This window comes from Ischnura elegans, chromosome X, assembly GCF_921293095.1.
Source record: "Ischnura elegans chromosome X, ioIscEleg1.1, whole genome shotgun sequence".
Taxonomy (NCBI): Eukaryota; Metazoa; Arthropoda; class Insecta; order Odonata; family Coenagrionidae; genus Ischnura; species Ischnura elegans.
The window spans coordinates 48,917,400-48,940,835 of NC_060259.1; the positions used below are offsets into that span (position 1 = coordinate 48,917,400).

Below are 23,436 nucleotides of genomic sequence, written 5' to 3' on the forward strand. Positions count from 1 at the left end.
TATATTTGTTTATAAAATAAAATTTCATATCTAAATATATGAAAAATTCACCTAATGCATTTGAACGGAATGTGAAGGAATTGGGAAAGAGAGACCATACTTGAACTTAATTTAGAATCAAAAAGTTGCACAACGGTACTCGTTAAAGTGAACTGCACCGCCTAAAAACTGGGGCGTCATGAACTGGAAAAATAGCAATTCTTGAAAAGATAACTCACTTTTTATGAGCAAGTCCAAAAGAAAGCTCAATTAAAAATCGAATAACGGGGAGAAATTGAAAATAAATGAAATAATGCCGTAGAGAGCAGATGTTCCCTGCTCTCCTGGCCGGCGGCCAATTTCATCTTGAATCTCTATGGCGCCAGGGAAAAAGCATTGGACACATATTTCACGAAAGCCGTAATAATCACAGAGCAACTAAGTGAAATAAAGCGGGAACTTCAATATGACTGCATTAGATAGGCGAAATTTTAAAGTTACTATGGTTTTACGATATAAAACGCTCACAATTATATACCATAGGCTACAAGTGGAATGATTTTCCGCAGTTTCAGCTATTCATTAAGTAAACCTATATTTGAAATTGACGTATTCTATATAGATCTGCCAAAAATTGTGAAATTTCGCAAAACTATACTACGGAGACATTAAGATGAACAATCTTTTAGTGATATGCTTGGCGGTAAAAGTAAGCAAGCTTCAGGAGTTGCTAAAAGCAAGCAACAACGGATATAATATTGGCAAGCAATAACGAATAGAAATTTTTTATAAGCAATAATAAATCTGGAGAAAAAACTCATTTAGAAACTTCATTTTAGTTTTTAATGCAGAAACGGAAAAAACAATCAAAGAAATACATTGATCATACAATAAATTTGGCATAACAGGTGTTAGAAATAACGGATAGAAATGTTTTATAAGCAATAATATATCTGGAGAAAAAACTCATTTAGAATCTTCATTTTAGTTTTTAATGCAGAAACGGAAAAAAATAATCAAAGATATACATCGATCATACAATAAAGTTGGTATAACAGGTGTTGGTAATTTGTACAAGACTGAATTATGAAAGTAAAAGAAAGCGGAGTCACTATTATTATCTATTTGAATATTATTTACAATAAGCGAACATAGCTTTAACAGCCTTAACATAAAACTTTCTGCTAAATAGCGATACGCTAACGAATAAGCGAAAGGAGAAAAGCTCAAATTTTCCTCCAAATGCTTCACAATAAGCGTAAGACAGTTATGTATCACCAAATTTATGATTTAAGGACGATACATTCAGACTAAATAGGATAAACCAAGCAGATCAGCATTGCAGTAGCTAGATATCACAACGGGTTTTGTGTATGGTAATTTGCACAGGCGAGGAATTCTTCAACAATGTACTTAACCCTCTCGAGGTTTCATTTTACACACGATTCATAAAAGCTTTTTTGCAATTTTTTGTAATGCAGAAAACTCCTGCAATGTTGCTCGTAATCGCAAGTAAAGGAAGCAAGTAAACGGAAGCTATTCGAGTTTCCTAGCATTTCCTCTGTACTCAATCTGGCTTACGCCTGCTTTGTATTCCAGTTCTTTATGGCAAAGAGTCGAACAGTATAGTCACACATCATAACGGCTGTTGACCCATTGTGAATCGAAGTGCCAGGCCAATGAATTCCGGGACAGGAAAAAGAAAAATGTCGAGAATATTTTTCTCCGCACAAAATAAGCCTATTCACGCATATTTCCAGCATTTTTCGATGTAAAAAACACTCCACGCTGCACGTAATTTTTTGCGATCCTCCTCTCGAGCAGGGGATATTGTCAGCTAACTATTAATTACTAAAAACACGGGCTCAATCTTTCAGTACGGGCTGGAGGCACTCGTGTGTTGACTACGTGTGGGAACTGTGGAAAGAGGAAACTTTTTTATATTATTTTCCGCAGCACGCGAAATGCATTCGACGATCCACTCGTGTAAACGGGCGTGAAACTGAAGCATGAAAAGGTTCCCCCCCCACACAGGTGCGGCAGAATGTTTCTGCTCACGTCAGGGCAGGCGTGGTCGCTGCTTGGGGTAGCCACCGTCCCATTCAATTCGCATCCTCGCTCACCGGGACAAAAGGTCGAATGCGAACCGCGTCGCTAAATTGTTCAGCAATCGCGGAAGAGGCGGGAGGAGTGATATTGAGCGGATAGCGAGCGAAATCCTTTGAATTTTTGGGCCTCTGCCACTCAGCCGTGACGCGGAAAACAAGGAGACGAACCCATGGAATGCTATAGTAACGGGAATGCGCATCCGCAAAAGCCTGCAAATAATCATACGTCTACATACAAACCTGCAAGCCACTTCAGTAAGCCAGTAGTTTGACTAAGGCATTTGTATTTATTCAAAGTGCTTAAATTGTTTATTTGCCAGAAGTGGAAATATGCCGAGTGTAAGTGACAAATATAAATATAACTTAAGGAATGTGTCATTTATAGTTGCAAATAGACCCAAGTTAACTTTATATAAACGCTGTTTTATTTACTTGGGGCCAAAATTATTTCATTTACTGCCCGCTGGAATTGAAAAAAATAAAACCAAAAATGTCATGTTGAGACGTGCTAAAGACTGGCTCTTCTCGCAAGAAATAGTTGAAGATTTATTTTGATGTCATTTACATAAAACACTAATGTATCATTTACTGCATTAATATGCTTATTGGCATACATTTTGTTACTTGATGGTGGCTCAATTCTGGTCCTATGACCTTGGAGACCACCTAAAGCTCCTTCTTTTTTTCATTGTATTAAGATGTAAAAAACAAAATGTAGGGGTAATAAATTATTATTATTATTATTATTATTATTAGTAGTAGTAGTGGGTTTTATCTCGGTATTTTTCAGTTAAATAGAAAGAGTACTTAATTTTAAGTAATTGTAAGTTTAGAGTGCTCGTATATAACCAAAAAATTATAAAATGAGAAATAAATAATTCTTTGAATTCATTCATTTGGCATTTCCCTTCTTATATGAGCGTATCAATCAGACACAGATGGCTCCAATGCTATGATGGTTTTAGTGCTATGATTCCTGATTTAAAAAATCCAAGCATACACCGTAGCTTCAGGGTCTCCAGCAATTAGAAACGCAATCCATATTGAGGTGGTTTTTAATGAATCGCACCAATATTACCTTTTATTAGTTTACGGATGAAAACTTCATCCTCTACATTTGAACTGGTTATTGCATGCTTAAGTTTCTGGACTAAGCCGACGACCGGTGGAGTAAAGTGACTAACTAAAAGACTGCTCAACTCCTGTAATAAAATAAGGTATAGAGTTATTCCTCCTAGGATCTATGAATCTAAGTTTAGAGTGAGGAAACTGATGACTCTCCTGTTCAGTGATCAGATGCACATGAATCTGATGGGTTCCAGTAAGTAAGTTCCATCTCATGACGCAACCAATTTCTTATTTTGATGGTCTTGATTGGATCACGCGGTCAAAGAACAACCTATATTTTCACACCCACTTCAGCTCCCCGGTGCAAATACTAAATGTTAATGAAAAATTATATTATTCAACAGCAAAGGAGCTAATTAATTACAGCTGATGAAATTATATAAAAGCCTGTGCTGCGGTGATCGCCACCTTGCGTGTATGCAACTTGCCATTCACGAGTGTATGCGGCCCGCGATGTTCACGTGTAAGCAAAGTTGCATGACTTCAAGGAATCATGCTGAGTTTTCAAATACTAAATCCCTCATTAGCGAGTTATTGCAGATGAATTATATAGGGATAAAAGGTTAATAACAAAAAAAAGCGTTGTAATAGGAAGCATTTAATAGTTGTAAATGTTACTAAAGAATAAAATGTAATGATAATGTCGGTTAGAAGGTAAGTTTCAGGGGAAAATGTTTGTAATGAGATATCTGTAAAATATTTTTGATAAGTCGCTTGTATTTAGGAATAATAGATGACTTTCACGATATAATATTTAAATATTATTGGAAATTTTACTATATATGTAACTACTATGCATAATGAACAAGAATATCCATGCAGCAGGTGCAGTTCTTTTTCATTTTATTTTTTTATATTCTTGATATTAGATCCAGAGGATAGAAGTGAAAAATGTTAACTATAAACTCTTTGGGGAGTGAAAATATTGATACGACAAAAACCTGGAGAAAATAAAAGGCATATAATGAATTCAGTTGTAGTTTTGTTCCTTTTATGTTGACATGACAGTGACGCAACCCTTGACAATGAAAACATACAACTCAAATTTAGTCTTAAATAGCCCATAGTTACCCTAACTTAGTCACTGGAAAATGTTCCCTTATTTTCTAAATATTTGCGACGAAACAAAATTGAACGTAACACCTTGCACTATTACGGTATCTTACCTTTCACTTGAGTATAGACTGAAGAAATTGAAAATGCAATATTGTTTTCATACAACTTCCATGAATTCTTTTAAATAGCACCGTATCCATGCGGATATAGGACGTTCAAGTGTCCAAGCACTCGATGAGGAGGCAGAGGTTAGTGAGTTCACTGATTTATGGTTTCACCAAATTTTTCTGACATTTTGGATTTCAAACATGAGCTCATCTATTACTTGAACTCTGCCCTACGCAAAAATGGGGATTCAAAATGCAAATGTATGAGAAATGATTAAACTCGTAAATATGGATTCGTTGAGGCATGAGACATAACCTAACCACGTGCAAAAACGTTTGCTCTTATGAATTTATATTATATTATTCCCATGCAATACAAGCAGAGGGTTCCTTACCTTCAGTCAATGACTGCGTGTAAATCTTGTAGGTGCTGACAGTGGTTCCCCTATTGTTTTGTGCGGTGATGCGGACGTTGTGCAAGGTTCCAGATTCCAATCCAAAGAGCGTGTACGTGTCCCCTGGCGTAGCCTCTGCAATAGCTGCAAGAAAAACCGAGGCATGATGGATAGCTGAATCAGTCATCAGTAAGTGGCTCGTCATATGGAGTCATGTGGTTGACGTAGGTCGGTAATATGCCCTAATTCAATATGAAACTCGCATAAAACTTGGGACTTAACTAGTAATAAAATAATATCCGTTAAATCATAATAAATCTACAATGATCTAATTTCAAATGTATTCTCTAAGTAAATACACCATTATTGGTAGTATTACCTAAATTCCTGATAGATTAGGGGAAAGTATTGTACCACGGAACACTTTTTCAACTTTTTTATATAAATCACAATATATTTACTGAAGATTCAGTCTAAAAGTAGCAATTTAATCCATCATGATTAATTCACATAAGTTTTAAGTTTTATACTTGTACCTTTACTATTAATGGATATAATTAGAATTTTGGTAGATGCGAAAAGTGGGAATAAAAATGTATGTTTTAACCTAAATTGTCGATGGCTTGTAGGCCTTATTAGATGATTGGATACGGCTCTCAAAATTACTGAGAAGTGGGTAATTAGGTCCTCCGAAATGCCTGGAAGAAGTGGGTACATGGCGCTCTATTAGGATTGTCGATTACTAATAGTTTACCAACTCACGCAATCATAACATCTACACTGATGACTAGGAAAACCCAATGAATTGGCAAAGTTATTTCCTTGAAGTGAAAATACTATTACCACTTCCACTATATTTAAAGACATTTACAATGAATATCAACTTTAGCCCATTTTTAATTTCAACTTCCTATTGCCTTCATTAGAGTATTTATGGGAATCAAATGATTTACATACATTTTATCATATCACTGAAGGAACTATTAGAATTTATCTGAAATTTCAGCTGATAGCGAGTTACTTTTGTTGTATTTATAACTTGGATGCTACACTGTGAACGTCCTTAGGCACAAATTTCAACAAGGTATTGAAGGTGTCTGATTATGAGCACTCGGCTTGAAGTGACCGAGCCAATCGCATAGATGACACATTTTGAGAAAAAGTAATTTTTAGAATAGAAAAATTTTCATGCATCCATATTAAAATAACAAATCTGTGTGCATAAAGGGGTGGCCTTCAAGGACAAAGACTTGGGAAGCGCGTGAAACATTAGATTTATTGTCGTTCACACAAGGCTTCCGCACAAAGACCCAAGGGTAAAACCGTGAGAAGAAGGTAAATGCCATAAAGGCGCCGCAAATAATAAGTGATTCAATGCACTCAATATTTGGGAAAATCCAGTCCCTCAAACGGACTCCGAGGCATGTCACGCGTTCCCGAGTGCCTTCCCCGTGTGTTACGGGTCAAGGGGCGCGACAACCGCCCGACATCATTTTGCTTTACCACAAAAAAATCGGAGGGGTGCAAGTTGGAGCAAAGTTTTTCTCTTCCATCCAGTAATGAAAAATTTAGTCAAACTTATGGTATAAATATCTCAGGAGCGTCAAGCGGTGGTAACTACTTTTATCCTTGCTTTTGGTAAAAATGAATGAAAAATGGTTATATTTTAAACAAATAATTACGTTAATACAAAACGATTGATAATAACAATAGCGCGCTTTCAATTCATTAAAAGTGTAGCACTTTCATCAAACATCCATAAAAAATTCCGAAGTATTAATAATACTCCATTGCTCTGGGGACAAACATTGAAAATTTTCGTAAAAATCGCGCACTCAAAGTTTCTTAGATTTTTATTGATTTTTGGCGAGCTGTAAAATTTAAAAAATTTATTTTGAAAAAAATTAACTTCAGTTTTACATGCCCTAAACTTTCTTAAATGATGATATAATATTCCCGGTGCGAAATGAAAAGTCGATATTTTGATTTTTGGACAGCTTTTTTCGATTTCAGCTCACTACGAGGCGACCGTCATGGCGCGAGCGAAACGGCAAGAGATGTAACGCTTAGCCGGTGGTCTGATGCAGTTTTTTATTCGATGGCACCCCTAGGCAGCTGTATCTCGCTCAATGTTACTTTCACCATAAATCGTGGTGGAAGTGGTATTTTTTAATTTACAATAGTCTTGCACGCTTTGAATATGTGGTTCATATGATTTATTGGTCGAGCTATGTATTACTGCCCTATATTACCCTCGTAAAAAGTGAATATGTATGACTGGTAGCGCCCCGAGTGGTGATTTTTAAATTTGATCTAAATGCACGCCAAGCGTTAACAATTCTAGCGTCGGACTTACCCTAATGTTATATTCGTGGTTACGCATTTGTTGCCAAAACCTCACCTGTGACCCATCCCTTTCCCTCGGGCTGCTTCTCCACGAGGATTGGCCGCATGGGGCAGTCGCCATCTTTCCACCGGTTCAAGTGCACCGTGATCGAGTGGGAGTTGGACTGGAGTGCGTCGCCGGCGGCCGCGGGCGCCGTGGGCCTCTCTCCGCGCGTGTGCACCGCCGTCGCCGGGCTCGAGTCACCCATGCCCACGCGGTTGTACGCAGAGATGTGCACGAAGTGCAGCGTGCCGCACGGCAGATCAGTGAGCGTGTGGCGCATGTCCCGGCGTCCCAGGCGCACGTCCTTCCAGTCGCCGTGCTCCCGCTTGTAGCTGAGCACGTAGCCGAGGATGGGTCCGCCCGCGTCAGCCGCCGCCTCGGCCGCACCCACCCCCGGCCCCCAGCCCCACTGCAGCGTCACGTTGTTCGCGCCCACGGAGAGCACTTCGAGTCGCGGGGCGGGCGGTGGCACTGCGTGGAAAAAATACGAGTGAAAAGAGCGAGTTATTCAATTGCGAATCATTCAAAATGTGGTGCCACCGAAGAATTATGAGTATAAAGTGGATCGCTTACAGTCATAGTGAAAATTATTTTTTTAGTGCACATTTATCAGGAAGAGGCTTTGGGTGTCAATATTCATGGAGAAAGAACAAGTATATTGCAATTTTTTGACGACGTAGCAGTCACAGAGGAGACAGAATAGCGTAGAATAGCGCAGGCAAAGAGGGCCTTCTACAAAAAGGAGAATTTTCTTGCAGCTGAGAGAGAATGTATAATGAAAGTAAGGAAACAAATCATCAGATGTTACAGATGGAGTATGTTTTTTGTGGAAGCGAGGCTTGGACTTTGACAGCAGCAGAGAAGTCCAGAGTGGAAGCATTCGAAATGAGGTGCTACCGAAAAATGATGGATGGAAAATGGATCGACCTAGTAAGTAATGAGGAAGTGTTGAGAAGAGTGGGAGAAAAGAGAAGTATCCTGAACACATTAACAGGAAGGCAAGACAACTTAGCTGGCCACATTATGAGACATGATGGCCTGATGAAAACAGCCGTAGAAGGACAAGTGGAAGGGAAGGAGGGCAAGGGACGGCCCCGAATGAGTAACATAAGATAGGTTATAACGGATGTGAAAGAGAAAAAAATATGTCGATATGAAAAGACAATTGGATAGGAGAGAGGAATGGAAAGATGCGTCAAATCAATCGTAGGATTGTTGACTAATGATGATGACAATATAATGCAAAAATTTAACAATGATAGCAGATGGTGTCACTCCTTGAATGTTAGGTACTCGAAATAAAGTTTACCGGTATTCAACAAATAACAACAATTCCGCTTTTTTATGTTTTTCAAGAAGTTATCTATTACTACTTGAATGAAAAATTAACATTGAGAACAATAGAATATCTAATCTTTATATATAATCTAAATATCTTCATATATATTATGAAATATGGGGTAAAATGTGTACAAGATGGGAAAATATTTCATATTCCGCGCTCTAGTGTCAAAATCTTAGGTCGCAAGAATAAAGTGCTTCATTAATCATGCTGCCAACATTAACGTAAGTTTTCCTCTGTTTAAATCCTGTTCCAAATGCATATGAGCTGGTACATAAAGGTTAAAAAATACATGTGCTTTTCAATTATATAAGAAGTTTTAGAGACACAACATATGATATAGAAATGAAGCAAACCGTGGTGGGATGAAAATTATTATTTTTGGCATCAAGGAAAATTGAATAAGCACAAGGATCAGGTCATAGGAATGGATTGAGGCAAGAATATGGATGGAAATGTAGGTCAGGCCACGCCCCCTTGGACCGAAAAACAGCGAGTACATATTCAATGTTCAACGTATTGCTTTCTTTCAACTCATCTCCGTGATTTATCCCCCGATACCCCAATTTCGGCGATTAAAAAATCAACAACCAGCATTTTTTAACTCATCTCCCAATGCTAACATTGACGGTAAGCAAGACCAGTGCTAGGAATGAAAGCTAAAAGGACGGTAGTGTGGAATAAATTCTTGAGACCTTGATAAATACTCTTTCACTCCATTAGTCTAAATCACAAGCAAGACCCTGAGGAGAATTTTAGCTTATCGTTAATCAGTGAGGGTGGAAGCTTCTAAATTTCACTTAAGGCTGAATTTTTGGGGAATCTTTTGGAGAATCAATGATAAATTGAATATACACATTGGCAATTTTCATTTCTACTACTAGCCATTATTAAACAAATAGCATTGCTCCTGCAGAGCAATAACGATACCTACCAAGCACTTTCAGGACGTGCACAATCCTCTCAGTGTTATGCACATTCTTCACGTGGCAGGTGTAGTTCCCGTGATCTTGCTTCTGGATTTCGTGGATGCTCAAGGTACCATTGTCCATGAGGCGCATTCGCTGGCTGAACGACACTGGACTCTGGTCATGAGTCCAGTGAAGCTCCGGACGGGGAATGCCGACGAAGTGACAAGGCAATAGAGCATTGCTCCTCCAAGGGAGAGCGTGCACCTTGCCAAATGACAGAATGGACGCTGGAACTGGAACAAGAAACAGAGTACAATATATAAACAGTCTGTTGTGCTGAAGACACGACGCGTAGCATGGTAGAAATCCGTTACTAACGTGAAATAACTATAATGCTATGCAATTACATCCAATCATGTTACAGTCAATATTAAATCATAGGAAATATATTTTCCTGGCAAATTATGAACAAAGATAAGAAGAACTGAGGTAGAAATATTAACATGAATTTTAACTTATAAGCCACTGAATATTTCATTATATTTATCGATATGCAGTTGCGTCGTTTTTAAGCTTTAAACCTCTCTACTCCAACTGAATTGGTAGCTATTAGTCAACGGTAAATCTTAATTAAATGACCAGAGTTCTTTTTAGCAAAATAAACGAAAAATATCTCAATTCTATCATGGTAACAAGTATAAATGATTTCGAAGTGATCTCAAACTGTAATGCAATGCTGTATGAAAGTGGAAATTTTCAAATAATTTGGTCGGAGATGATGGAATTGCTCCTCTACATTAACCTTGATACTACATTAAATTTGACATAAATCAGGCTCTGGCCTCAGAAAACAAAGAAAAGAGGACAGTGCAGGTCATGAAACATGGACGGTGCTACAAGGCACTTCAGCAAGAAATGACATCTGCCCGAAGAAGGCATCTTCCAGTGGTGGATCCAGGATAGCGAAAAGGGGGAAGGCTAAATGGGAGTTAATTTCCCAGCAGTAGTGGGGGATACGAACAAAATTACCAATCTATCTAGTATACATACATTGCATACCCAAGGCTATCTCTATAAACCTATAGCCGTACCCAGCCCATCTCTGGATATGCCACTGGGGTTTAACATGCCAAAAGCGTGTAAAATAGGCCCTAAGTTTAAAGATAATTTGTATTTTAATACGTTCAATTTGGTAGGTGTATAGGAAAATATAAATAAATACTTTTGTACAAGGTGACAACCTTCAAAAATTTCGATTTTATCTGGAGTGTGTTTCGACCCAAGAGAGGGGGGACTATTCAACTTTTATATCAGGTTTGAATGAATTCAAAATGAACTAAAACAATAAAATGTGTTTATTGAAACTAGTGGTGATGCTGCAGTATGAAAGTGGAAAATTATCCAGGCAAACTTAATAGTAAACGATACTAAATTTATTTTTCTGGAAAACTATGATCAAAGATAAGTAGAACTGAATACATTTAAACGCAACAACAAAGAACAAACAAGTATAAGACTAAATTTATACATACGAAGATAAGTAGACGTCATTCATTCATGATAGCATGACAGAGGAATTAAATAGCCCTCTTAGCCCCCCTCCCTCCTCCCCCGATTCTTCCGCCACTGTCCACCACGTCCTCGAAGCCGCAGAGGGTCGGGTCCAACTTACCGCGCGAGTTGGGCGAGATAGAGACCACCTTGGTGCTGGGCCCCTCTCCGACTCGCGTCGCCGCTGTCACCCAGAACTCGTAGGAGGAGTGCTCACGGAGCGGCCCGATGGTGGCCTGCGTCTGCGAGGCGAGGAAGCTGCGCCGGGTCGGGTCCCCAGAGCCCCTGCGAACCTCGCGCTCGTACAACTGGTAGCGAATGAGCTGACCGTGGGCCTCGTCGGGCGGCGACCAGCTCACGATGGCCGAGTAGGGGGCTGAAAGGGCCACGCGAATGCCTGACGGCGGCCCCGGCACTGCAAGAAGACGATTGCATACACGATTAAGGTATGCCACATTCTGTCTTACGGACAACTAGTTACTTTTCCTTATAAATTCATGTCAAATTAGGACGAAAGTAGGCCTACTCACTACAATTTCCCATGTAATGAGACATTAGCATTTCATGGAAATCACTGATTCGGACAGATGCAGATGATGTGACGTAGAGGCGGGAACAACCTCTACTATGCAATTGTCCCGCCATTATGAAGAATTGTGACAGACACCATGGCTCACCATTTTTGGAGCCCATGGAGATCAGTGATTTACCTATGGTAAACCTGATATCATTTAGTAAGGATATTGAGCTCTGTGGGTATTCATTAATTACATAGTTAGCAATCAGCGAGACACTCAAGAATTACACTAGACTAACTTCATCCCCATTCAGCTTTTTCATTCTTGAATAGCACATGGTTGAATGCGTAAAGCTGATAATTACAAAGGAGAGGTTTAATTGGTTTTCAAGGTCGTAAGATCAGATTCAATAAACGTTTAAAAAAATAAAAATATTTGCCAAAAAATAAAACAGACACTAAGACATAAGGGTTGTTAATGAACTAACATCAAAATAAATGTTCAATAATTTCACCAGAAAAAAACCTGTATTTGGTAAGTCTTGGCATTTTATTTGAGAATTTGATTTGTTTAATTTCATCGGGCAGTAAATTAAATATCTTTGGCCTCATGTAGAGAAAGCAACGTTTATATAAAGTTAATCTTGATCTATTTGCTATAATGTTTGAATCGCATATCTTTGGTCGAATTCAAATTGTTTGGTTCCTAATTATAATCCAAGAAAACATTTGTCGATACCCGAACGGTCTCATGCTTTGTGCGGGCACGTACCGTCGATTGAATTTCGCACGTTTTCCAATCAAGTGTAATGATATATTGATTTATCTTCGGAAAAGAACTCTCAAATACTTGACTGAGAATAATTAGGCCTTGCGGAGTCGGTATATGTCGTGAGCATAATAGTTTTCCTCTTTTCGGCAATTTGAAGTAAAAATAGGCAGAACGATCATATTTCTGTATTTTATGACTTAGTTGGTCATTGAAGCAAGAGTCAATGTTTCCATGTCGCTATCGTCTAAGTATTCCAATTCAATATTTGGTTTTGAAATCTCTAAATATAACACCTATTAACTGTCTCGGCTTGATATACTTTGAATCATAGGATGAAACAACTTTTATATCGCGTACTGCGAGGTTATTTGTGAAAATGACTGCATGTAGAGGTCATATGCGAGTCATTAGTTAACTTCAGGGAATGAAATGTGAAGAGATACACTTAGTTGGAGTCAGTCTACTTCAACAAAGTTGTTAAACACATCACGGCTAAAACATTGTACCACAAGTTTTTAAAATCGAATCAAATGTATAATTCTTATATTTCCTTGAAAGGTTTTTTATCATCTCAAAGCTGTTTAATTAAATCAAGTAAAAAAACACTGGTAACACTGCATTCTTAAATGTCTTACCATCTTCCGCCGTCAGGCAAAAAATCGGCTCGCTATAAGCTCCAACGCCGGCGCCAGTGAATGCAGCGATCCGCACCGAGTAGTTGGCGTATTTCTGCAAGCCGTGAATAGTTGTTAAGTGTTCAGATGTCTCCTTGATTTCGGACTCCATGAACCCTGAAAGGAATCCAAAACATCAGGCATAAATGTTATTATTCAACCACAAACCAGGAAAATGTAATTTAATCTCTTAAGGTCAACGTGATGTAATGTATTTATTTTGAAGATTTTTTTATATTTTTTTTATAAGATGCTAGTTTTATACTATTAAAAATTAAATCAAACTAAAGTAGACATGGCTAGCCAACGAAAAAAAGCGATAATGTTCCGCAAATATTCATGCCGTACAGTCATGATTTATCAATGAATTTGCTATCCATGAAACCATGCTATTACACATAAATATTAATTATCCATCAATATGTCCTTCCCCTTATATAACTTTCACTATCCTTTTAATGAATGGAAACAAGAGTACACCTTAAGTATTAATAGTAAGTCTGTGGTATGTAATTCGGAATTACCAACCAAATATGTTTAGTTTTAACCGACTATATTATCATGTTTTCTACTTTCAGATAGAAAATAATGAGCTGAGTATGATGATAAGAAAATAATTTGTTAAACCAACTGATATTCGATTATTTATTAAACATTTAACGGAAAAGTGGAGAAAAAATACTCCAGATCTTGAGTTATTGGATAATAGCTTACGACGAACAATTGGGAATTTTTGTAGAAAATACACTTTTGGCAGTGATAAAATTAAAAAAGGGTAAGAAAACAGCATACATATAAAATGACTAATATAAAAAATGCTACAACTCATAAGTTTAGGAATTTGGAATAATTTAGTCGGTAGCAGGCCAAATTATATGCAAGAAAACGTAGAGGCTGGTTATTATTTTTAATTTGTAAATTTAGCCTCGGCCAAAAAGTCAAAGTTATTGTTTTCAACGGAAGCAAGGCTTACGCCTCTCGATGACGAGAAAATTGTTAATCTTTCATGAGGAACCCATACCGGAGTCTACTCAGGAAGTATCTCCCTCAGGCATTGGAGTTGCGCAACTTCTCATTCCTAAAAGCCTTTTGACCCTCTTCAGTTATGTCCAAACACGCTTTGTGCCACTCATCGTCATGCAACTAAGGAGACAATGAAGTACGAGGGAGGTTTTTTTACAACCTCCGATCGCTCAGCAAAACCACCATACAAGCGACAGACGAGTACTGCGCAGATAGGGCAATTGCGCGTCCTCCGTACCACACCCTCAAGTCATTTCTGACATTAAGTTGTTAGTTTAAGGTTAGTAGCAACCTCATCAACTACACTGCCTTAACTGATTCTCCCACCAATTGTGCACTGCGAAGAGATTGCCAGAAAACTCGCTAAATGCCTTCGGCATTCACATGCCTTGACCTTAATACCGATAAAAGAGAATTTTTTAAATACAATGTGGCTAGAGTATGTACCAGTGTGAAAAATCACGTCCATTCCTATTCAAAACAAAAGAAGAGACATCCTGACTTCTGGAAGTGTTCTGATCCATGACAACACCCGTGTTCTCAGCGCTGATGCAGCCCAACCGCTCCTTCAGCAATTTCAATGTGATGTTTTCGATCACCTGCCATGGAATGCTAACCTAGTACCGTGTGACTTCCATCCTTAAACTAAAATGGAGATGTGGCTAGGAAAGAAGCTTGTCAAACGGACGATTAGCTTCAGAACAATGGCAAAACTCTCTCAAAGTCATCAAAAATGGCGGCAACATCCTATGAAGAAGGTATAGTAAAGCTTGCTCACAGGCACGACCAATTCCTCAATCGCCGAGGTGATTATGTCGAAAGGACATCATAATTGTGCTCAAAATTTAGCAATGAAATGATTTGTAATGCACTTCGCCTTCTTTTCATGACCAATCGGACGCTGAAAAAAACCTCCCTCGTATTTTGACTTCGAGGGGGAAAGGGAGAGGTTATGAGATACAATTAGGCCAGAGAACAGAATGTTTATTGAAATCCATTGATATAACTAGTTTATATCCTCCCAAGGAACTGATATTCAAAATTTATTCTTATGTATTTGTGCAAACATAAAGTGTAACACTGATTATCATGTAATGTACTGGGGTGGTTTTTTTCAACTTCCGATGGGTTATGTACAGAATACGAAGTGATTGGTTAAAAATAATTTCATTGCTAATTATTAAGCACGCTTGTGGCGTCCTTTAGACATCAACTCGGAAATTGAGGAACTGGTTGTGCCTGTGAAGAAGCTTTACCATATCTTATTCATTCGCACTGTGCAGCTGCATTAACTCTGTTACCAGCTGTGCTTGTGCAATGGAAATATAGATTAATATATCCATACTTGTGCAATGGAAATAAAGATTGATTGTATCCTTAAAAATCAAGAAAAGTCTTTTGATGCATTAGTTGTGAATAATTCAACTTTGTATGAGCTATTTGGCTAGCTATTCTGAAATTATTAGCAAATTATATATTCGTAAATTGATAACCTATACACTTGAGTGATTAAATTATGATTCAACGGGATTGTTACACCCTTGCACATCTTTCTTTCATGGGCTGAGGGCATACTGTTTTTTTTTTACAAATTTCCCTTGTTTGTCGTTACTGCTACAATTTAAAAAAATTATTGCTAATTTTCTCCTCAAAAACAAGTTATTGTATTTTGAGCCTTGCACTCATGCAAGCAAAATTTATTTATTGGGTAAGCTAATAACTTTATTTTACAAAAATTTGAGATTTGAGGTAATGTATCCACGACGTATTGTGCCATCGCGGATGAGTTTTTAATGCATCAGATATTCATAAATAATGCACTCTAATTCCAAAGAATATAATATTTACCATTTCTGACTCAGAACTGCTTCTTAGAGAAATTATATTTCAAAACTTCTCATCTTAAAAATATGAAAATTTTCTGCCTAATCCTAATTATTGTGCAGCTATATATATCGCCATTAAATTTTACAGCACAAATAAACACGTAGTTTAAGTCTTTCCTGAATATAGTTGAAAATATATAGATTTTAGACGTTACTTAGAAGAAACACTGAGTTATAATGGGCTAATGAATCCAGTGATAGGAGGATGGAAACTGAATTGAATCAGCGCGGTCAATTTCTGACGCACAGGAGTAGCCGTATTGCCCTCAGTCTAGGATAAATATTTTGGGGCGGAGAAAGTGGCTGGGTATACACCTGGGAAATACGGGTTGATGGGCAAAGGAGGTGTTGGATGGAAGCGGGTGGCTGGGCCGAATGCCCAAAGGGATTGCAAGGGCAGGGTCCGAGCACAAGGGTTCGGTCCCCTGAGCCGCGGTCGGGGACGGGGCCGCGTTGTGGATCGGACGGAAATACCACGTGCCACAACATTGGTGCATATCCTTTGAAAAGTAAACATTTCACATTGAAGGAGATGACCTCTACTCCTTAGGAGTGAACTCAGGTAAAATATTTCTGTCATGTCTGAATCCCATGCTAACCAATGCTAAGGGTTTACACGAGTTTACGTTATTTTCCAATCCGAAAACGTATTTTTGAGAGAAAATTTATTTCACCATATTAAAGAGAGAATAAAAGTATTTCCAACTAATCCTAGTATTTCATATGAAATAGAATATCAAAAGAGAGATCACTTATCTTAGAACTTCATATGAAATTTCTATGCATGAATAAATATTTAAAAATGTCTAGGATTTGTTTTACAAATCCCAAACGAATATAAAGGAGGATGATGTTTCACTAAATATCGATGATGATAGTTACTCGATAAAATTCGCTGTACTTCTAGTTTAATAAACCTCCAGAGAAATTTATTTTGCTTACCAAGATCACAGAGCTTAAAAATATCTAAAAGCGTTTTAAAGTGCATTGGTACGAATCAAAGTAATTTCTTTCGTAGGTCGAAAACTTTGACTTTGTGATTTAAAATGAAGCTTTGACTTAGTGATTTAAAATGAAGCTTTGACTTAGTGATTTGAAATGAAGCTTTGACCTTGTGATTTAAATTAAGCTTGAGTCAGCAAAATGATAATTGCACAATTTTTAACAATTTATGAAGGAGTTTACGGTTGAAAAAAATAAATTTGGGTTATATACGTACCGTACGAGTCATCTGCGCTCTCATAGTTCACCTTGTATCCTTTTATGTTTCCATTTTGCTGCCCAATGGCAGGAGACTGCCATACCAACTGAATGCTTTGAGATGTTAAGGGCTGACATTTAATATCTTGAGGGGGAGCAGTAGGCACTGAAATAGTTATTTTTATTTTTGAATATTACATTAAAATATGTTATTATTTTTAGATGAAATGGTTGAGGATAAGAATGAAAAAATACGAAAAATATGGACTAAAATGCTTACGGCAGAAGAAAAATATAATTCATTTGAAAAACTAGAATGAAAACAGATTTTTCATTTCAAAATACACATGAGAGAAGTAAGACAAGGTAAGAACAAAGTAAACACGGAATGGAAGATTATTCAAATTCATTTATTTGAATATGAAGTATATTCAAATCCATTTCTCATCACTTAGGAAACTTTGAACGAGATCTGGTTAAGACCTGAGGGACTTTCCTTGTTAGTGCCATCTGAAATAATTGCGACACAACATGTGGCATCGAAATGAAGCAAACTGTGATGGGAGAGAGATTATTATTTTTGACTGAAACACATTGAGAATGATTTTGCGGCTGGACTCACCTCCTTCAAGGGTCATGGCCGTCACTTCATCGCTGGAAGGTCCCGCGCCCGCCGAGTTAAACGCCTGCGCCGTCACCTTGTACTTGGTGAAGCTCTTGAGCCCGCGGAGGATCCACTCGCCTCCGCGGCCCTCAGCCACCTTCACTGTCGTGTAGTTGTAAGGACTCTCCACGGTGCCACTGCAAAGAGAGAAGGAAACGTTAGGCGCACGCATGAAAACTTGGTAAGCTTACTTGAGACAAAATTGCCTATTATTTTCAACAAAAGAGAGGAAGATATAAAAATATTATTATATAATTGTAATATATGATTTTCTCTTCTTTGGCTCTATCTATCTTATGCTACTTTGAATAAGTGATTGTAGAGATCATCACAGACTTAGACAAAGGCGAGAAAATATCACACATTGAAGGTATAATGCCGAGTTCCTTAGCCCTTAGGAGATAGCATTAGCAAGTACGCAAAAATTTGGTATAAACAAATATTATATAAGGTTAAAAGGTTTTCAAAGGTTTAACTGATCTCTCAATGGTGTCCAGTATAATAAATCGTTTAATTTATCTAACTGACAATGAAACAGATTAGTAAAGACGGCATTTTCATTAACCATCTCTCTTTCCAAAACCATATCTGATGATACAGCCACATTCGTCGGTTCAATGTAGAATATACGGAACAAAATCTGTCCCATCGAAATTAAAAGAGCCTAATGTGGCCTCGTTGCCCATAATTTTCGAGTTTTCCTTTTTCCATACCTCAAGGGAGTTTGGCCTTGGGCTCATATAAACCTTATTTTTACCCTAGGTGTACCAAACTCCTTTCTAGATGGACTTAAGCCATTTTAACTCAGCAAAACAAATACTACAAATGGGATTTCCCGCAATAAATAGGAGGAAAAGAAATGGCCAAGCTCAAATTTAGAAGCAGAGTTCATCAATAAAGTCGCATCCTATCGAAGATTAGTCCCATCCCATCAAAGATTAGGAAAATTAGTGGAGTGATTTGCTAAGTACACGATGAAATATATTAAACTCTTTTATATGATCTATTCAAGAGTTAACTAAAATATCAAGAATTAACGTCGTTAAGATGACGCTATTGGGCCTTAAATTCAATATTTTTTAAAAGAACGTTAGCTAATAGGGGATTTTGAAATTAAGGATAGATATCTTTATAGAAAAACGGAGATTATCATTTTGGGTCCGCACTGTTTCCAGGTCCGACATTAACAATATAATGAGAAATAAACGATAACTATTTAATTGCGAACTATTCGTATTTTTCGGAATGATAAAGCATAGGAATAATATCAACGCTTGTTTGTTTTCACACCGATGTGAAAGACTAAGGGTAGTCGAAAAACGTTAGGCTTGGGAATTGGATTCGGATTTCGTTGTCGTTAAGATGGGACATGCGAAGGAGTTGCCACGACTCACGGGTATATGGGAAGCCATGAGACGTTAAATGTAATTGCTTTGTTCAGATTGGACGCGGGGACCCTTTTTCCGCTACGGGGCACACAACACGGCGGTGGCACAGAGGGCCTGCTTTTCAATCTGTCAATAAAAGTAATTTCCCGTCTGCAGAGATTGAACGTTGGTATTCATTGAGCGATGAAAGCGCGTCTGAGTTTTGGTTACTGGAAACGAGTTGTCGGAGGCATCAAATGCTCGGATGCAAATCCTCTCTGACGTCACGAGTGCGTAAATTCCACAAGCGGCTATGGAGAGAAATTGAAAAATGGTTTTCGAACAGTAGACGAAAACAAAATGGTAACGTTAATATTGTAATTGATAGTGAACAATAACTTTGTATAACAATAATTATACAAACTTTTGATGGAAAGTACAATAATACGTACACTAATATTTGAAAAAATAACACCTATGAGTTTGAATATTTTTTATCTTAAGCAATTGTTATTATCTTTCGTCTTCAAATGCAACAATTTTCCCATGCAAGAAAAATTTCAAGTTTCGTAAACTTCCGAATGGTATGATAATTGTTAACCATTCTGAATTATTTACTATTACAATAAAACGTATTTACTATTGGAATAAAAATAGTATTTAAATAGTAATTAGATATAGCATTGTTAATTAAATATTATAACTGATATAGACATGTAACAATTAACTGTACGTGGTATTCTGGCTGACAAATTAACTTTGGTCAACAATTAGGCTGACAAATATCATTGATTAAAAATATTGCATGAGCATAGCATTTTTTATGCTAAAAGATTCAATTTTTTGCCCCTTAAAAAGGCATTATCGTTGTGCTCTAGGAGAAAATAAGTCATTATTTTCCGTTCCGTGATCATCACCGTTTGCGTGTATCATTTACTTTTTAGTACTAATAAAAAAACACTTCTACATGGCTTACCTATCCGAAATAATCGTCACTGAAATGGAACACAATAATGGGAAAAGATCGGGAATAATTAGGGATACCGAATGCCAGTATTGCGGAACCCCCTTTGTGGAGCTTATGACAAATACTAATTAACAATCAGAAATGTATATTTGAGACCTTCTGAAATTTTCCCCAGAAAGGCATGGAAATAGTGGTATGTTAATAATTAGGGACTTGAAGAAATTTGAACGATACATAAAAAGTTACTTCTTACATTTTTTAAAGATTTTTTAAACAATGTAGAATTGCAGTAGAGCGTCTCGTCACCGAAATACATTATATCTCAACTATGCAACATGACGACGTATGAATGGCCCTGATTGAGTTCGACTTTCGATAGCATTTTTGAGTAGCTTTTGTTCTCATCTCAACTCAGGAACTAATTTACTATCATATTCTAATGCGACAAAAATTTTTTATTCATGAATATAACAATTTAAATTTCAACCATAATAATTTAAACGTCTTCTAAAGATGCCCAGGCTCAATTATGCTCCTATTGTCTCTTCTTTTATCATATTTTGAAAGTGTTACATGTTGGAGTCAAAAGGTTTTTGGCGTCTTATTAAGTTTATTTGCTTGAAAAATGCATTTCCTGGAGAACTTCAATTTATTTATTTATTTATTTCCATCGCCCCGAAAACAGCTCACAAGGCCTTTTACAATATTCAATATTCAACTCCACTTGTGTTCATCAAGGATTCAATAACTTTTCCTTCCCTGGTTATCTTTCCAACTCATCAAAAATTATGGAATTCCTTGACACAGCCAATAATTTTTACATCGGGTAAGATTTAAGATTTGACTTAAGGGATAGTCATTTCAGGACGACAAAATAGTATTTTAGAAAATTCGTGAGAAGTATTAATGCAATACTAAAATTTATGAGTACATGTAGAAAACGATTTAAGAATGTAGGGAAATAACTTCAGCAAAGTTTTCTGTTTTCACAAAATTATAAAATACAATTAGAGATTACAAATATTTGAGAAATCAATTCATAAAATGCGTTAAAACACCATAAATTGTGGGATTTAATTTTTTTCCTTCAGCTGATCAGGAACTACACAGTTTCTCAATAGATATGTAACGATACATAGACCTGGTTTGAAATTTATTTAAATTTGAAACCTGATAATATACGATACTTATGAACGTGGAATAAAAAGCTCGGATCGTTTCATGAGTTGATCGGAAAACCAAAGTCCCTTCAAAGAATATAAAATCAGATGTAAACATGATTAGCCTCACATTCTTGATAAGGTATTTGCGAAAAATTAATTAGCTACCTATAATCATTTTAATACATAGTACCTAAAAAAGTTGTGCGCAAGTATCTTGCCTTTTAATAAAAAATTGATCATACATTTGTATTAAATATTAATAAGATATCAATGTCTAATTAATGAATTACTTATCTATTAAAAAAATTATATTGTAAACTCTAAATATATACCTTAAGAAATTTTCGGCTGATTAAAAAAAGTAAAAAAAAAATACTGCTTGTCTTTGATTGTGGCTGGTATATTTCCAAAAGTTCTCGCTTATTATTGATACAATGAAATATTTTAGCTGTTAAAGCAATCATCGGATTAAAGCAAAAATTTCCAAACTTTTCTTTTTATCTGCTTGATAAAGTTATGTTTCATTAGGCTTCCTTTTCTACTACTTTTCTTCCTTTACATTGGCTACCAATGAATCGATAAAATTCTTCTGCATGACAGAAATTAGTAAATATATGGGCGTAGTCATTCATCCCCAAGCCTTAAACCTTACTTTTCGTGCTATAAAAAAGCTTTTCATTTTTACTGCATAAAAAAGAAATTCTCTGTGGATTTTTTATTTCTCAACCAGCCAAACATTTCACGTATAAGTGATTTATTTAAAGATCACATTTTTCCTATTGAATTCTTATTCTACTCCAAGAAATCGCAGGATCCATAAAGGAGTTCGGAGTATTTTCTCCATTGGTGTAAATCACCTTCCCTCGTATTTTTTAACAATATTAATTGCTTTTTGAAGGCATCGATTTCCAATTAATAAGTCACAATGGAATTAGCCCCCTCACAATATATCACCACCTTCATCTTGTTTATTGTCAGCATCATCATTAAGCCTCTACTTTCCTTGAAGCATTGTAAAAGGGAAACGTGAAAAATGAGTCGATGCGCGTTTGTTTCGGAATGTGAGACAAAGAGGCGTGGTGGTGTCAGCTTCAGATGATATCAACCCATGCGTTTATATCACTTGGGGCACATTAATTTAATGAGTGTGCACCCGAATTAAGCTCATAGTCGTCATAGTTGTTTCCCTTCCGTCGGCAAATTAGTTTGTGCGGCTGCAGTCCCGCGCGCGAAATGAATTCTTTGCCGAAAAATATTTCTTGCGCCGAATTAATGAATGGAAGAACGAGTTTGTTTTTTTTTGACGCAAGGATTCAACTTATTTTTACAATGCCCCGACTTGAAAGTATTCAAGGCCTGAAGGAAGTGCTTCGTGCCAAGCGATGACGAATGATGAAAGGAAAGGCGACCTGCGTCTAACGAGCACCCCTCAACACACGGCCCACAGTTTGAGCAATCCAAGTAAATTGAAAAATTAATGACCGTAGTTATAAAGCAACTATTACAGAAGTATATGAAATAAGAGGAAATTAAAAATATGAGGAGCGTTGTTTTTATCCAGCTGCAACACTCCTTATATCCCCGTGGACAAGGTGATTATTCCCTAAAGCCACCTAAGCTAAGTAAACTGTGAAATGCTACTTCAATTCTGAGTGATATTATGAGATTAATCCTACATATGCACTATTAAAAAGATATTTAGTACAGATTGAACTAAAACTAATATTTTCAACGGTAATGTTTCACAACTTAAAGCTTTAAAAGCGAATTAATACAGTACTACATACTTCAGGAAGTGGTAACTGCGGTTACTTAATCATTTAAATGACAAAGCAATTGATGCCAGGTACTTTTCATGATAAATCATCAGAAATATTAACGCGGTTTCCATATTTTTCAACGATAATCTGCATAAAAATACATTCATCAAATACTTTCCAACAAGATTGAACTCATGAACAGAAACAATCAGATTATCATATTTATCAGATAATCTGTTTGTTAAACAATATCAGATTTCTGTGGTTGCTTACGTAATAAAAGTGCTTAGACGGCAACCATCGAATGCTATAATCAACTTCTAGGACATGGCTGGAAATTGGTTATAACTTACTAATGCAGAAAAATAAAACATTGAAGGATTCCAAAAAAATTAAATGGTTAATCACTATGTTTAACCCATTACCGGCCGAGTAAAGAAATACTTGAAAATATATAATTTTTTCTTTTCAATTGAC

At 36.8% G+C, this 23,436-nt stretch overlaps 1 protein-coding gene across 2 annotated transcripts in view; it reads right to left on the reverse strand.

Annotated features, from left to right (window-relative positions):
• Positions 1-23,436, reverse strand: part of LOC124171419 (Down syndrome cell adhesion molecule-like protein Dscam2) — a 578,614-nt gene that overhangs the window by 22,954 nt on the left and 532,224 nt on the right. For both annotated transcript variants that reach the window (XM_046550593.1, XM_046550594.1), the window contains exons 18-24: positions 17,661-17,839; positions 17,058-17,204; positions 12,891-13,046; positions 11,088-11,381; positions 9,439-9,708; positions 7,175-7,633; positions 4,774-4,917 (exon numbers count right to left, since the gene is read on the reverse strand). In XM_046550593.1, coding sequence (XP_046406549.1) covers positions 4,774-4,917; positions 7,175-7,633; positions 9,439-9,708; positions 11,088-11,381; positions 12,891-13,046; positions 17,058-17,204; positions 17,661-17,839 — 1,649 coding nt within the window. The remainder of the gene's footprint in view (positions 1-4,773; positions 4,918-7,174; positions 7,634-9,438; positions 9,709-11,087; positions 11,382-12,890; positions 13,047-17,057; positions 17,205-17,660; positions 17,840-23,436) is intronic.